General features: G+C 45.3%; 1 protein-coding gene across 2 annotated transcripts in view; it reads right to left on the minus strand.

Annotated features, from left to right (window-relative positions):
* tmtc1 (transmembrane O-mannosyltransferase targeting cadherins 1) overlaps window positions 1-14,264 on the minus strand; it is a 164,220-nt gene that overhangs the window by 14,295 nt on the left and 135,661 nt on the right. For both annotated transcript variants that reach the window (XM_069903126.1, XM_069903127.1), the window contains exons 14-15: window positions 10,689-10,824; window positions 7,368-7,512 (exon numbers count right to left, since the gene is read on the minus strand). In XM_069903126.1, the coding sequence (XP_069759227.1) occupies window positions 7,368-7,512; window positions 10,689-10,824 (281 nt within the window). The remainder of the gene's footprint in view (window positions 1-7,367; window positions 7,513-10,688; window positions 10,825-14,264) is intronic.

A 14,264-nucleotide genomic window follows, 5' to 3' on the forward strand; every position in this document is an offset into this window, starting at 1 on the left:
TTTCTTCCAATCAAGAATCTCCACCTTTGGCCCACCTCTATTCTTTTCCATTACTAGCCTAAAACTAAGAGTATTGTGATCACTAGACCCATAGTGTTCCCCAACACAAACCTCTGTCACCTGACCTATCTCGTTCCCTAATAGGAGATCCAATACTGTCCCCTCTCGAGTCGGTTCTTCTACGTAGTGATTAAGGAAACTTTCCTGAACACACTTAACAAACTCTACCCCATCTAGTCTGTATGGGCGTCCCAGTTAAGTTCAGAAAGTTGAAATGTCCCACAACTACCACCTTGTGTTTATTACACATACTCAATCTCCTTACAAATTTGCTCCTCTAATTCCCTCCACCCATTTGATGGTTTATAATACACTCCCATTAATGTATTCATGCCTCTGCTATTCCTCAATTCTACTCAAATAGCCTCACTGGATGATCCCTCCAAACCATCCTGCCACAGCACTGCTGTAATGTTCTCTCTAATAAGCAATGCAACTCCTTCACTTTTTATCCTCCGTTATATCATGCCTGAAACAACAGACTCCTGGAATATTTAACTGCCAAGCATACCCTTCCTGCAACCAAGTTTCACTAATAGCCACAATATCATATTTCCATGTGGCCGTCCATGCCTTAAGCTCTTCCTCCTTATTTACAATGCTCCTTGCATTAAAATATATGCACTTGAGAGACTGTCCTCCACGTTTACTCCTTTTGTTACCAACTACCTTTATCATCCTCCATCCTTCATTTATATTTTCATTCTGATCCCTCCAATCCTTCCAATCTAGGTGTTCTTCCTCCACAATCTCTGTACTCTCATTCTGATTCCCACCCCCCTGCCAAGTTAGTTTAAATCCTCCCCAACAGCTCTAGCAAACCTGTCCGCCAGGATATTGGTCCCCCTCCAGTTCAATGCAGACCATCCCTTTTGTACAGGTCTTCGTTGCCCCAGAAGAGATCCCAATGATCCAGAAATCTAAACCCCTGCCCCAGCTCCTGAGCCACACATTCATCCTCCACCACTTCCTATTTCTTCCTCCACTAGCACGTTGCACAGGTAGCAATCCTGAGATTGCCACCCTTAAGATCCTGCTTTTCAACTTCCTCCCGAACTCTATGTAATCCCTTTTCTGGACCTCATCCCCTCTTCTAACTACGTCATTGGTCCCCACATGGACCACGACTTCTGGCTGCTCGCCCTCCCCCTCCAGAATGCTGTGGACTCAATCAGAGACATCCCTGACCCTGGCACCTGGGAGGCAACATATCAACCGGGATACCTGATTTCAACCAGAAAACCTCTTATCTGCTCCAACCAGTGAGTCCCCAACTACAACCACTTCTCTTCTGAGCCTAGGGTCCAGTCTCTGTGCCAGAAACCCGACCTCCATGACGCCCCTTGCAGATCGTTCCACCCCAACAGTATCCAAAGCAGTATACTTGTTGTTGAGAGGAACAGCCACAGGGGTACTCTGCACTGCCTGTCTCTCCCCTTTCCCTTCTTCAGAGTCACCCATTTCCCTGACTCTGACTATTGAGGGTGGCTACCTCCCAATAACTCCTATCCATCACTGCCTCTGCCTCCCTTATGATCCACAGTCCATCCAGCTGCAACTCCAGTTCCCTAACCCATGGGATTTTGCAAAATATACATCTCTGGAAGTTGTGTATCCAGTGAGTTGAATATCGAAATAAGTCTCCACAGAAAACTAGTTCCAGTGACTGACGTAAAAACACAACACTGGAGAAACTCAGCAGGTCAAACAGTGTCCTTTTTATGGCAAAGATAAAGATTCAAAACTAACATTTCAGGCTTGAGCCCTTCATCGAGGTATGAACAAAATGTGCGCAGGTACCCGAACAAAATGGTGGAGAGGGGGAGGGGAAGTACCACAGTCCCACAGGGCAGGAGGTAATCAGTGGATAAGGGAGGGAAGGCACACCAGCAAACAAGGGGAGGGGTGGTGGCTTTGTGAATGGAGAGGGAAGGGGGGTGGAGAGCTGGAAAAAAGAAGACAGGGAGATAGGGTAGAGGAGAACAGGGAGTAAGTGAGCAGAAACCGAAGAAGTTAATGCCATCCAGTTGGGAAGTGCCCAAACATTTTGTTCATACCTTGATGAAGGGCTCAAGCCCGAAATGTTGATTATGTATTTTTATCTTTGCTACATAAAGTGCACTGTTTAACCTCCTGACTTTGTCCAGCATTATGTCTTTACTTCAATCATAGTGTCCCCTCCACGTCCTCCCCCTCAAAAGATGCTCACAAACCACCGACCTGAACGTCGGTCTGCCCTCATTGCACATGAACTCCTCAGATTTGACATCGACATAGCCGCTCTCAGTGAAGTCCGCCTTGCAGATGTAGGCAGCCTCTAAGAACGCGGCGCAGGCTACACACTCTACTGGTCTGGCAAGCCTTTGGATGAACGACGCCTATCTGGTGTAGGCTTCATGGTCAAGAACTCCATTGCCTCCAAACTCGAAAATCTTCCGACAGGCCACTCGGACCGAATCATGTCCATGCGACTCCCCCTTCAAAACAAGCTTCGCATCACCCTCATCAGTGTCTATGCTCCAACCCTCCAGGCGGAACCAGCAGAAAAGGACAAGTTCTACACTGACCTGCGCAACCTCATCCAACGCACCCCTACAGTCGACAAGGTTGTCATCCTTGGCGACTTCAACGCTCGTGTCGGCAAAGACTCAGAAACCTGGCCAGGAATCCTGGGAGAGCATGGCGTCGGCAAGTGCAATGACAATGGGCGCCTCCTGTTGGAGCTCTGTGCAGAACAGCGGCTTGTCATTACAAACACCCTTTTTCAGCAGAGGGACAGCCTCAAGACTACCTGGATGCATCCCCGATCCAAACAATGGCACCTCCTGGACTACATCCTGGTGCAAGAGAGTGACAAACGAGATGTGCTCCACACCAGGGTCATGCCCAGTGCGGAATGCCACACTGACCACCAGCTGGTTCGCTGCAAGCTCAACCTTCACTTCAAGCCAAAGCCCAGGAACAGTAAAGCCCCCAGAAAGAGGTTCAATGTTGGAAACCTGCAGTCAGACGAAGTGAGAGGAAACTTCCAGGCAAACCTCAAAGTAAAGCTCGACGATGCAATCCGCCTCACGGACCCGTCCCCTGAAACCCTCTGGGATCAGCTGAAGACTACCATACTGCAATCCACTGAAGAGGTACTGGGCTTCTCCTCCAGGTAAAACAAGGACTGGTTCGACGAAAACAGCCAGGAAATCCAGGAGCTGCTGGCAAAGAAGCGAGCTGCCCACCAGGCTCACCTTACAAAGCCGTCCTGTCCAGAGAAGAAACAAGCCTTCCGTCGCGCATGCAGCCATCTTCAGCACAAACTCCGGGAGATCCAAAATGAGTGGTGGACTAGCCTCGCCAAGCAAACCCAGCTCAGCGAGGACATTGGCGACTTCAGGGGTTTCTACGAGGCTCTAAAGGCTGTGTACGGCCCCTCACCCCAAGTCCAAACCCGCTGCGCAGCTCAGACGGCAAAGTCCTCCTCAGCGACAAGATCTCCATCCTCAACCGATGGTCAGAACACTTCCAATCTCTTTTCAGTGCCAACCGCTCAGTCCAAGATTCCGCCCTGCTCCAGCTCCCTCAACAGCCCCTAAGGCTAGAGCTGGATGAGGTCCTCACCCAGGATGAGACATATAAGGCAATCGAACAACTGAAAAGTGGCAAAGCAGAGGGTATGGATGGAATCCCCCCAGAGGTCTGGAAGGCTGGCGGCAAAACTCTGCATGTCAAACTGCATGAGATTTTCAAGCTTTGTTGGGACCAAGGAAAACTGCCTCAGGACCTTCATGATGCCACCATCATCACCCTGGACAAAAACAAAGGCGAGAAATCAGACTGCTCAAACTACAGGGGAATCACACTGCTCTCCATTGCAGGCAAAATCTTTGCTAGGATTCTCCTAAATAGAATAATACCTAGTGTCACCGAGAATATTCTCCCAGAATCACAGTGCGGCTTTCGCGCAAACAGAGGAACTACTGACATGGTCTTTGCCCTCAGACAGCTCCAAGAAAAGTGCAGAGAACAAAACAAAGGACTCTACATCACCTTTGTTGACCTCACCAAAGCCTTCGACACCATGAGCAGGAAAGGGCTTTGGCAAATACTAGAGCGCATCAGATGCCCCCCAAAGTTCCTCAACATGGTTATCCAACTGCACGAAAACCAACAAGGTCGGGTCAGATACAGCAATGAGCTCTCTGAACCCTTCTCCATTAACAATGGCGTGAAGCAAGGCTGTGTTCTCGCACCAACCCTCTTTTCAATCTTCTTCAGCATGATGCTGAACCAAGGCATGAAAGACCCCAACAATGAAGACGCTGTTTACATCCGGTACCGCACGGATGGCAGTCTCTTCAATCTGAGGCGCCTGCAAGCTCACACCAAGACACAAGAGAAACTTGTCCGTGAACTACTCTTTGCAGACGATGCCGCTTTAGTTGCCCATTCAGAGCCAGCTCTTCAGCAGTTGACGTCCTGTTTTGCGGAAACTGCCAAAATGTTTGGCCTGGAAGTCAGCCTGAAGAAAACTGAGGTCCTCCATCAGCCAGCCCCCCCCACATCTCCATCGGGCACACAAAACTCAAAACGGTCAACCAGTTTACCTATCCCGGCTGCACTATTTCATCAGATGCAAGGATCGACAACGAGATAGACAACAGACTCGCCAAGGCAAATAGCGCCTTTGGAAGACTACACAAAAGAGTCTGGAAAAACAACCAACTGAAAAACCTCACAAAGATAAGCGTATACAGAGCCGTTGTCATACCCACACTCCTGTTCGGCTCCGAATCATGGGTCCTCTACCGGCATCACCTATGGCTCCTAGAATGCTTCCACCAGCGTTGTCTCCGCTCCATCCTCAACATTCATTGGAGCGCTTTCATCCCTAACGTCGAAGTACTCGAGATGGCAGAGGTCGACAGCATCGAGTCCACGATGCTGAAGATCCAGCTGCGCTGGGTGGGTCACGTCTCCAGAATGGAGGACCATCGCCTTCCCAAGATCATGTTATATGGCGAGCTCTCCACTGGCCACTGTGACAGAGGTGCACCAAAGAAAAGGTACAAGGACTGCCTAAAGAAATCTCTTGGTGCCTTCCACATTGACCACCGCCAGTGGGCTGATATCGCCTCAAACCGTGCATCTTGGCACCTCACAGTTCGGCGGGCAGCAACCTCCTTTGAAGAAGACCACAGAACCCTCCTCACTGACAAAAGGCAAAGGAGGAAAAATCCAACACCCAACCCCAACCAACCAATTTTCCCCTGCAACCGCTGCAACCGTGTCTGCCTGTCCCGCATCGGACTTGTCAGCCACAAATGAGCCTGCATCTGACGTGGACATTTACCCCCCTCCATAAATCTTCGTCCGCGAAGCCAAGCCAAAGAAAAAGAGTGTCTGCAAAAAGGAGTAGGTGGGAGGGTAGAAGAGATAGGAGAGGGCGAAGTAGGATAAGGCTCTCATTTCTCCAGTACCTTTGTGTATTGCAGTCGACCCGACCATCTGAAGATTTTTTTTATTTATCTCCATCAGAAGTCAGAAATGAATCCAGGCATCAGCTGTGTCATTGGACTATATTTTGCATCCAAGACAATTTTCTTTACATTAAATTAATCACCCTTGCTCTGTGTATTTTACTCCTGTTATATTAAATACTTTGCATATCTTGGCACTAAACACAACTGTCTTCAGTCCAAATCCACCAAAGCTTCATCAGTCCACTGCTGACAAAAAAAAATCATTAACGCATGATTGGCTGAATGCTTATGGTTAATAAGCCTGCTAAGTCTGCACTTTAACAACTCTTTTTGCAAGTCAAATATTACCATGCTCAGCTGGAAACCAATAAATGCAATCTGGCTGTAAACTCTGAAAGTGACACTATTTTGCTTTGAGTCTCTTCGGGCCTGGGTAGTTTGCAGACACATAAATTTGCAACAGAGTGGATCTTGTCTCACGTCATATATTGTTCATGAAAATAAATGAGAACAGTTTGGCCATCTGCGAGTGAGCAGAGAGCTGGAGAAGTGGGAGTGACTGTGGGTGGAAGGATGGAGAATTTGAGCACGAGTGTCCAAAACAGAGGAACATTTGGGAACAAACAAAGAGCTGTAGGGACTTAGTGGATCATGTAGCATCCATGGATAGAAATGATCAGTGTTTTGAGTTAGGATCCTCATCCGAGTGTAAAGAAGGAAGGAGAGATATCATCGATAAAGGGTTGGGGGGGGTTAGGTTGAGGAGAAATGAAATTGCTGGGAAGGACCGAAGTGCACATTTGTGAGCATTGGATTGATTTGTATTTTGGGAAGAGGGTTGAGTTTGGGATAATGAGCTGTTCATAAACTGTGTGACAGGAAATGGAAGGCTTTTGAGTGGCTAGAGTATTGGAGTGGAATGAAGATTTCTGGGAGAAAGGATTCTGCTGGAAGGGAAATGCAGCAATTTTGTTCGATCCTACCTCTTGATACACCCGATGCCGTTGCAATTATGATCCACACGTTTTACAGTCACCAACAAACACAGGTCACATCAATCAAAACCATGGCCGTCACCCAGCAACTTCTGAAAATTCAGGAGATTGACAGATTTCTGAGGGAACGAATGAATGTGCAATCAAGCCTTGGAAAGCGGCAGTGAGCTAAAAGCTCAGCCGTGATCCTCGTGCGGGGCAGAGTAGGCACTAGAGTTGCACATCCAGTGGTCAAGTTCTCCAAGTTCATGAGGAAAATTTACTAGAGGGAGAAATTATCTCCTTTTTAAATCATTGGTTTAAAAACAAAACCTGGAAATGCACAATCAAGTCTGCCATAAAATATACTGGCCAGGTTCTGCAGATTTCAAACCTCTCGGACACCACTATCCATTTAAAGAGCAGTCTGTGGACACTTGGAAGCTGGTCAAAAGGCAGTGACGTAGCTTTGCCCAGTTATTGCATCTCCCCACTCATGGTAAGAACTGAGCACATATTTTAAATCACCAATTTTTACCAGAGATAATTCAATGTTAAAAGAATATTTTTTTTAAAGAGCTTTTGCTTTCATACCTACAGAAAGGTTTTCTGTTGGATTCTCGCAACAGGATCTTGGAGATTAATTATTGGAACTGTGAAGAGTTGTCGATAAGAGGGCAAAATATTAGCTTTACACCCACCATTAAGCAGAATTCATGCCTTGTGTGTGTGCACCTTGGTCCGGAGAAATGCTGCTTATGTACATTCAGATGAGAATAAGCTTGAACATAGATTAGTTACAGACGTTACACACAAAGTCAAAGGTATTTCACATCTGCACTTCCTCCAACTTCATACATACCACTGCCAGCTGCAGCTCACTGTTTTTGGGCTGGATAGTGATAGCCTCTTTGTAAATCTGTAAGGCCTCCTCATACCTCCCTGTGTTATAGTACAGAGCCCCCAGCGGGGACAGAACATCCACAGTCCTGGTAACGTTGAGTGCTCTGCAAACAATAACAGCATACCTTCAACGCTTAGTCGTGCAGCATGAGATCAGGCCCTGCAGCCCACTCACTCACCCTCAAGCATTCATTTACACTCTATATTAATCCCCTTTTGTTCTCCAACATTTCTGTCATGTCAAGCAATATACTTCGTTCCGTGGACAATTGTTGACCAGCACAACTTTGGGTTGTGGCCAAACTCTCCAGTGCTCTGTACCCAAAATCAGAAACACAAATCAAAGGGATTAACCAAATAAGCAAAATGGACTTAACCAAGAGAGTCTGCAGATACAATTCCCAAAAGAGCTGGAGGATCTCAGCAGGACCTGCAGCATCCACAGGAAGGTAAAGGTTAACCAACGTTTTGGGCCTGAGCCCTCCATCAGGAATCTGCAAAAATAGGTGAATGCCTGAATAAAAGATAGGAGGGGAGTGTGGGAAGAAGGGGCAAGGGAGGAGCACAGGCTAACAGGTCAGAGGTCATTGGCGGTTACAGGTGAGAGGGTAGCTGTGATGGGGAGAGAGCAGAGGGCTAAGAAGGGTGGCTCTCTGATAGGAGGAGAAGGGGACAGGTGCTGGAGGAAGGGAGACAGAGGTGAGGGAGAGAGAGAATCTGGGCGGGGGGGGGGGTTTAAGGGAAATTGGAGAGGTCGTATTCGATACCGTCTGTTTGGAGACTGCCAAGATGGAATGTATGGTGCTGTTCTGATTCGCAGGTAGTGTATCAGGCCTCGGACACTGTGGCAATGGGGAATTAAAGTGCTCGGCTATTGGGCAGTGCTGCTACCTCACAGTTCCTGGGGCCTGGGGTTGACCTCAGATGATGTTTGTGCAGTGTTTGCATGCTCTCCCTGTGGCTCCATGGGTTTTCTCTGGCTGCTCTGCTTTCCCCCCAAAGTCTCAAAGGAGAGAATAATTTGCAGGGCCACAAAGAAATAAAGATGAGGAGAATGATGGAGTGAGATAAATGGTGGGGTGAACCACTGTTTATATGTTAGCATGTGCTGTATATATGGATGGAAGTGCTGTCAGTGCCTGAGGCTCCTCCCACTGACCCCTGAATAAAAGTGACTCCGCCACAGACCCCTCCTCCGTCGAGGACAGCCGAGCAGCACGGGCGGACCACTATTCTGTTATGAATAAAAGCCCATCAGTTTCTCCACAACTTCTAGCCTTTGAAGTTATTGATGGTGCATCAGACGGTTAGTTGGCTGCAAGGATCCGGGAAATCAACTGGCCTTAATTATAATTGGTCAGTCAGAAAGTATGATTTATTGACCAACTATCTTTCTGCGTGGAGCATGTCTGCTTGCCTGTGAGGACAGGGAAGTCCGATGCGGGGGGAGGGAGGTGCCTACTAAGCTGCCGGCCCTGCCAAGTATTTCCAACACTTTCTTTGCATTCACAGTTCCTGGACACATAAATACTTTTGATTTCCTATTTTTCTTTTCACATTTAAAGTTGGGATTCCTGAAAGAGTTTAATGAGCCAACAACCTTTCCAAACGTGATCCAATAAATTGTTTTCCCTGATTTTTTTTTTGCTGGCCTGCTGTGATTTTATCTGAACTTTCTCATTTCCTTCCTTCCCATGTATCTACCTTATTGCTGTGCCAAGTAGTCCCATAAAAGATTGCAACCACTCAAAGACAAAAGATAAATTCTGGCCAAATGAAAATAAAAGTGGTGAAAGAACTTTTTTTCTGAACTTTATTTCACACCACTATCACTTTTCTCCTGGGTTGTCTGGGCTCTGGAGTGTTGCCAGCTAAAGATGACCACTCTGCAGAAAGTATGGCCAAGCATTTCAATTCCACACCCCACTCACATGTCTATCCGTGGTCTCATGTGCTATCCCACCAAGACCACCCGTAAATTGGAGGAACAATACTTGATTTTCCGACTGGGCACCTTCCAGCCCAATGACATCAACTTCTCTGGTTTCTGCCAACCTGTTCTCCGTTCACTTTCCTCCAGCTCTCCACTCTCCTTCCCTCTCTATTCACAGGGCCTTCCCTCCTCCCCCTGCTTGCTGGTGGACCCTCCCTCCCTCCTCCACCTATTATCTCCTGCCTTCGGGACTGTGCACCTCCCCCTCCCCCACCACCATTCTGTTTGGTGCCTTGCCTACATTTGCCATACCTTGATGAAGGGCTCAGGCCCGAAGTGTTGCTTACGTGTCTTTGCTGTACGAAGGACACTGTTTGACCAGCCGATTTTCCCAGCATTGTGTTTTTACTTCAACCATGAAGTCTGGAGTCTTTCGGTTTCCTTCCACCTAATGTTACCAGGGAGTTGTATAGTTCAAAAATCAAACTCTTCGGCCCGATACATCCAAGCTGGCCATTTTTCCCCCATTCTCACTAATCTCATTTTCCATTCCATTGAAAGGATCATATTGAGCAGAGTGAGGCAGTGTCCCAAAGAAGGTCCCCCACCACGCTGATCCCAACCTCTTCTTACCAACACCATCAGGCACCTCTAGATTCAAGAACAATTTTTTTTTCTACCAGTCTCTTGATCCTCTCCGTACTAAAGAACTGTCTGCACGACTACAACATTACTTCATTTTGCTCTAACTTACAACTTTCCTTTCATATTTAACATCCCTTTTTCTGTCTCATGTCACATTATGTCACATTATGGGCAAATTCATTTGTATCACTGTTGCTGGTATATTTTATATATCTATGAGCTACAGTAACAATTTCAATAAATCTGTATATTGTACACTGTACTCATGTATATGACAATAAACTTTCCTATCACATCGTATGACTTGCTTATTTAAGCCTTTGTTGAAATGCCCCTCTGTCTGATTCCCCACCAACCTGGCAGCACACTGTGGGTTAGTTACAGCAACTGAGGGGGTCAGCTAGGGTGCTGGTTACATGCTACTAATCACCCTCTTGCCCCATCTGCTTTTCCCACAGCTACTCTCTTGTGGTCAAGTGACGATGGGCTTTGTGCTCCAGCTGTCCATCCTGCTTTGGTTTCATCCACTCAGCCAGGAGGAGGACATTTCCACACCTTTCCTGACACTAGGCATCAGTGGTCAATGAACAAGACAGCCACTTGAAATCGGACTCACTAAACTAACCAGATGCACATTGCCTCCGCGCTCACCCCAAGAGTTTCCCCACCATTTCTGTGACTGCAACCTGAGTATGGGCCTACCGTTTATACCAAGTTTCAGCCTCTTTGTTTCTGTTGGTTGAACGCAGCAATCGGCCGAGATTCAACATGGCGACGTAGTGCTTGGGATTCAGCTGGATGGCCTGCAGATAATGACCAGAAGCCCCACTCCCATCACCTGAAAAATTCAACAAATTTCAACAGTTAGCAGTCAGGCTCAAGTAGTTCCCAAATGAATTGGAGAACTTCATTGGCAGGGCTGCAAGGAGATAATAAGAACTTGGAGCCTCCACAGGTCGAGAGGAATCGGTGAGAGAAAAAAAAATGTTTGGATTGGGAAAAAGAAATGAACCCTTTCCATCCATTGCACATTATCTTTGATCACTTGAAGGAGGTTCAGGAGCATCAAAAATTAGGACTGCCAGGCAGGAAAATATCTTCTTCCAGCAGGCTGGGAGATTGATGAATGGTATCATGTAATCGAACAAATCATAATAAAAAAGCTAACTATCTATATTTAAATTATATATTTTCATATTTATGTTATTATTATAGCAGAGCCCACCTCACTGTCAAAAGACAAAGGAGGAAAAACCCAACACCCAACCCCAACCAACCAATTTTCCCTTGCAACCACTGCCACCATGTCTGCCTGTCCCGCATCGGACTTATCAGCCACAAACGAGCCTGCAGCTGACATGGACATTTACCCCTCCATAAATCTTCGTCCGCGAAGCCAAGCCAAAGAAGAAGAGTATTGTGTGTATACATCTATGTACGGTGGTCCGGACAAAAGCCCTTTCATCTGCTTGCATATGTACAGTCAAACTTAAACTTGAACTGTTGACATTTCAGGCTGCAAGAGTTGATGAAGGGTTCCAGCTCAAAGCCACCACAATTCCTTTTCTCTTGCTGATTTTGCTTGACCCCCTGAGCTCCTGCAGCAGATTGTTTATTGCTCCAGATTCCATCTTTTGTGTGACTCCAAGAACCTGGAGCCAACTGGTTTATTCTGCAAAAGGGCTGGCACAGAAAAGATAGGAGAAATGGTCTCCTCAGTGATCTGATTTAACCAAGACATCCAGAGAAGAGGTTCACGATGAAGCTCAATGCTCATTAGAACACACATGAAACATTAACACTTGTTCTCTCTCCACTTCAGGACTTGCATCCTGACTGAGCTAAATACTAACTTTCCATACTTCCTTCCAAAAAAGGAAGAGAATAGGTTATCAAGTCACCTCAGGATCTGGACAGCTCTATAGCTGAATCAAATTTGGCCTTCAATGTTCTCCCCACCTTTCCGCCCATCAAGGCATGCTGCAAGATATCAAGGGATAACCAGAGACATGGCTAGGGAAAAATGTGAAGAAGACAGTCTCTTTCGAATCCTGATCCTTGCCACTTGAATCTACAAACTTTAGGTGGTACAGCCAGTACCTCACAGCATCTGAGAGAAGGTTCAATCCTATTCTCAGGCACTGTCTGTGAGGAGTTTGCAACTTCTCCCTGTTGTTCTACGAGTTTGAGCTTCCATCCAAATTCCTAAGTTGGTAAATGAGCCATGATAAATTTATCCCTGGTGTTTAGATTAGTGGTAGTGTGACAGAGTATATCGAGGTGTTTGGGAGATAAATTGGGAAAGGTTTGTTAGAGCAGGTCACACACGAACACTTTAAAACACAAAATTTTTGCAGGAGAGCTCAGACTCATGATGGACTGTTATTTGCAAAAGGCAACAAATGTAACAACAGGCAGTAGCAGCTTTGTCTGGAAAACAGAATTTACTGTCTGGAAGGTCATGTGATCTTTGCTGGCAGAAGGGAGAAAAAAAAAAGGAGGGAATGTGTGTGTGTGAGTGAGAGAGAGAGAGAGAGAGAGAGAGAGAGAGAGAGAGAGAGAGAGAGAGAGAGAGAGAGAGAGAGAGAGAGAGAGAGAGAGAGGCATCGGTTCCAAAGGGACAAGCTGGCAAGCTTTGGAAGACGGCCTGGTTGAAGGAGAGGACTGGCTGTCCAGTGTTTCCCTTGGAATAGGTGAAACAGAAAGGAACTCTGTGCTGACCTGAAAGAAAAAGGTTATCATCTGGAGAACCCCTGAAGGGGGGGAAAGTTTCATCAGCAAGACACTGGAGTGGCTGATTAAAAAGCAATCAGTTGCATTAGAAGGGGGTAAGTCAGGATGTTAAAGTTTGATTCTATTTTCACGTTCAAAGATAATTAAAAGCAACTTTTGTTAAAGAAACCCTTTGTTGTGGTGCATATCTATTGCTGCTGGGTTTTGGGGTCCTCTGGACTTGTAACAGTAGGATCTGAGGATGTGGGGAGAATAAACAAAAAGGATTAATATTGGATTAGAGTAAATGGGTGGTTGTTGGCTGGCAGGGATTTGACGAGTCAAGCCCCTGATTCTCTGCTGCATTGCCCAGCTGAAACTAATGTAAGAGAAGTCTTTTGGGTGCAAGACACCGTGTGATAGAGGTTAATCCAATTCCATTGCTACTTCGATTGGATACAAAATAATAACAGAAAATCCTGCAAAATTCAGCAATTCAGGCAGCATCTGTGAAGAGACAATGCTTTTTTTAAAAACATTTTTTATTTTTCACACTATGAACTATACTGACCAAAATACATAGACATTTTTCTCTTGAATATATACAGTGTCATTTCCTCCCCTCCCCCCCCTTCCCATTTATTCAAAGTTCAATCTATATGATACATTAAACCCATTAAACAATGTCGCCACTTAATAAAAATAAAGAAGAAATTTGTGTCTTTTACTTTTACATACTGGGTCAATTCATTTTGTTGTCTTCTCCTTCTGTAATTTAAGGGGGTGGAGGTCCGTGGTAGGATTTCTCTATTGTGTTTCATGTATGGTTCCCATATTTGTTCAAATATTGTGATGTTATTTCTTAAATTATATGTTATTTTTTCTAATGAAATACATTTATTCATTTCTATGTACCATTGTTGTATTCTCAAGTTGTCTTCTAATTTCTAGGTTGACATAATACATTTTTTTTGCAACAGCTAAGGCTATCATAATAAATCTTTTTTGTGCTCCATCCAAATCGAGTCCAAATTCTTTATTTCTTATATTACTGAGAAGGAAGATCTCTGGGTTTTTTGGTATATTGCTTTTTTTGATTTTATTTAATATCTGGTTAAGATCTTCCCAAATTTTTTTCACTTTCTCACATGCCCAAATTGCATGTATTATTGTTCCTGTTTCCTTTTTACAGCAAAAACATCTGTCTGATACTGTTGGGTCCCATTTATTTAACTTTTGAGGTGTGATGTATAGCCTGTGTAACCAATTATATTGTATCATGCATAACCTCGTATTTATTGTATTTCTCATAGTTCCGGAGCGTAGCTTTTCCCATGTTTCATTCTTTATCTTTATGTTTAGATCTTGTTCCCATTTTTATTATATTTGTCCTTCATTTGTTCAAAAGATAACAATTTATTTCCCGAAAAACAATTTTCTATTCTTTTGATCCCTTTTCTCTCCCATTCTCTGAAAGAAAGGTTATCTATTATGAAAGGGATTAGTTGATTTTGTGTCAATATTAATTTTGGTAGTTGATAATTTATTTTATTCCTTTCTATGTGA

This window comes from Narcine bancroftii, chromosome 11 (assembly GCF_036971445.1).
Source record: "Narcine bancroftii isolate sNarBan1 chromosome 11, sNarBan1.hap1, whole genome shotgun sequence".
In the NCBI taxonomy this organism is placed as follows: Eukaryota; Metazoa; Chordata; class Chondrichthyes; order Torpediniformes; family Narcinidae; genus Narcine; species Narcine bancroftii.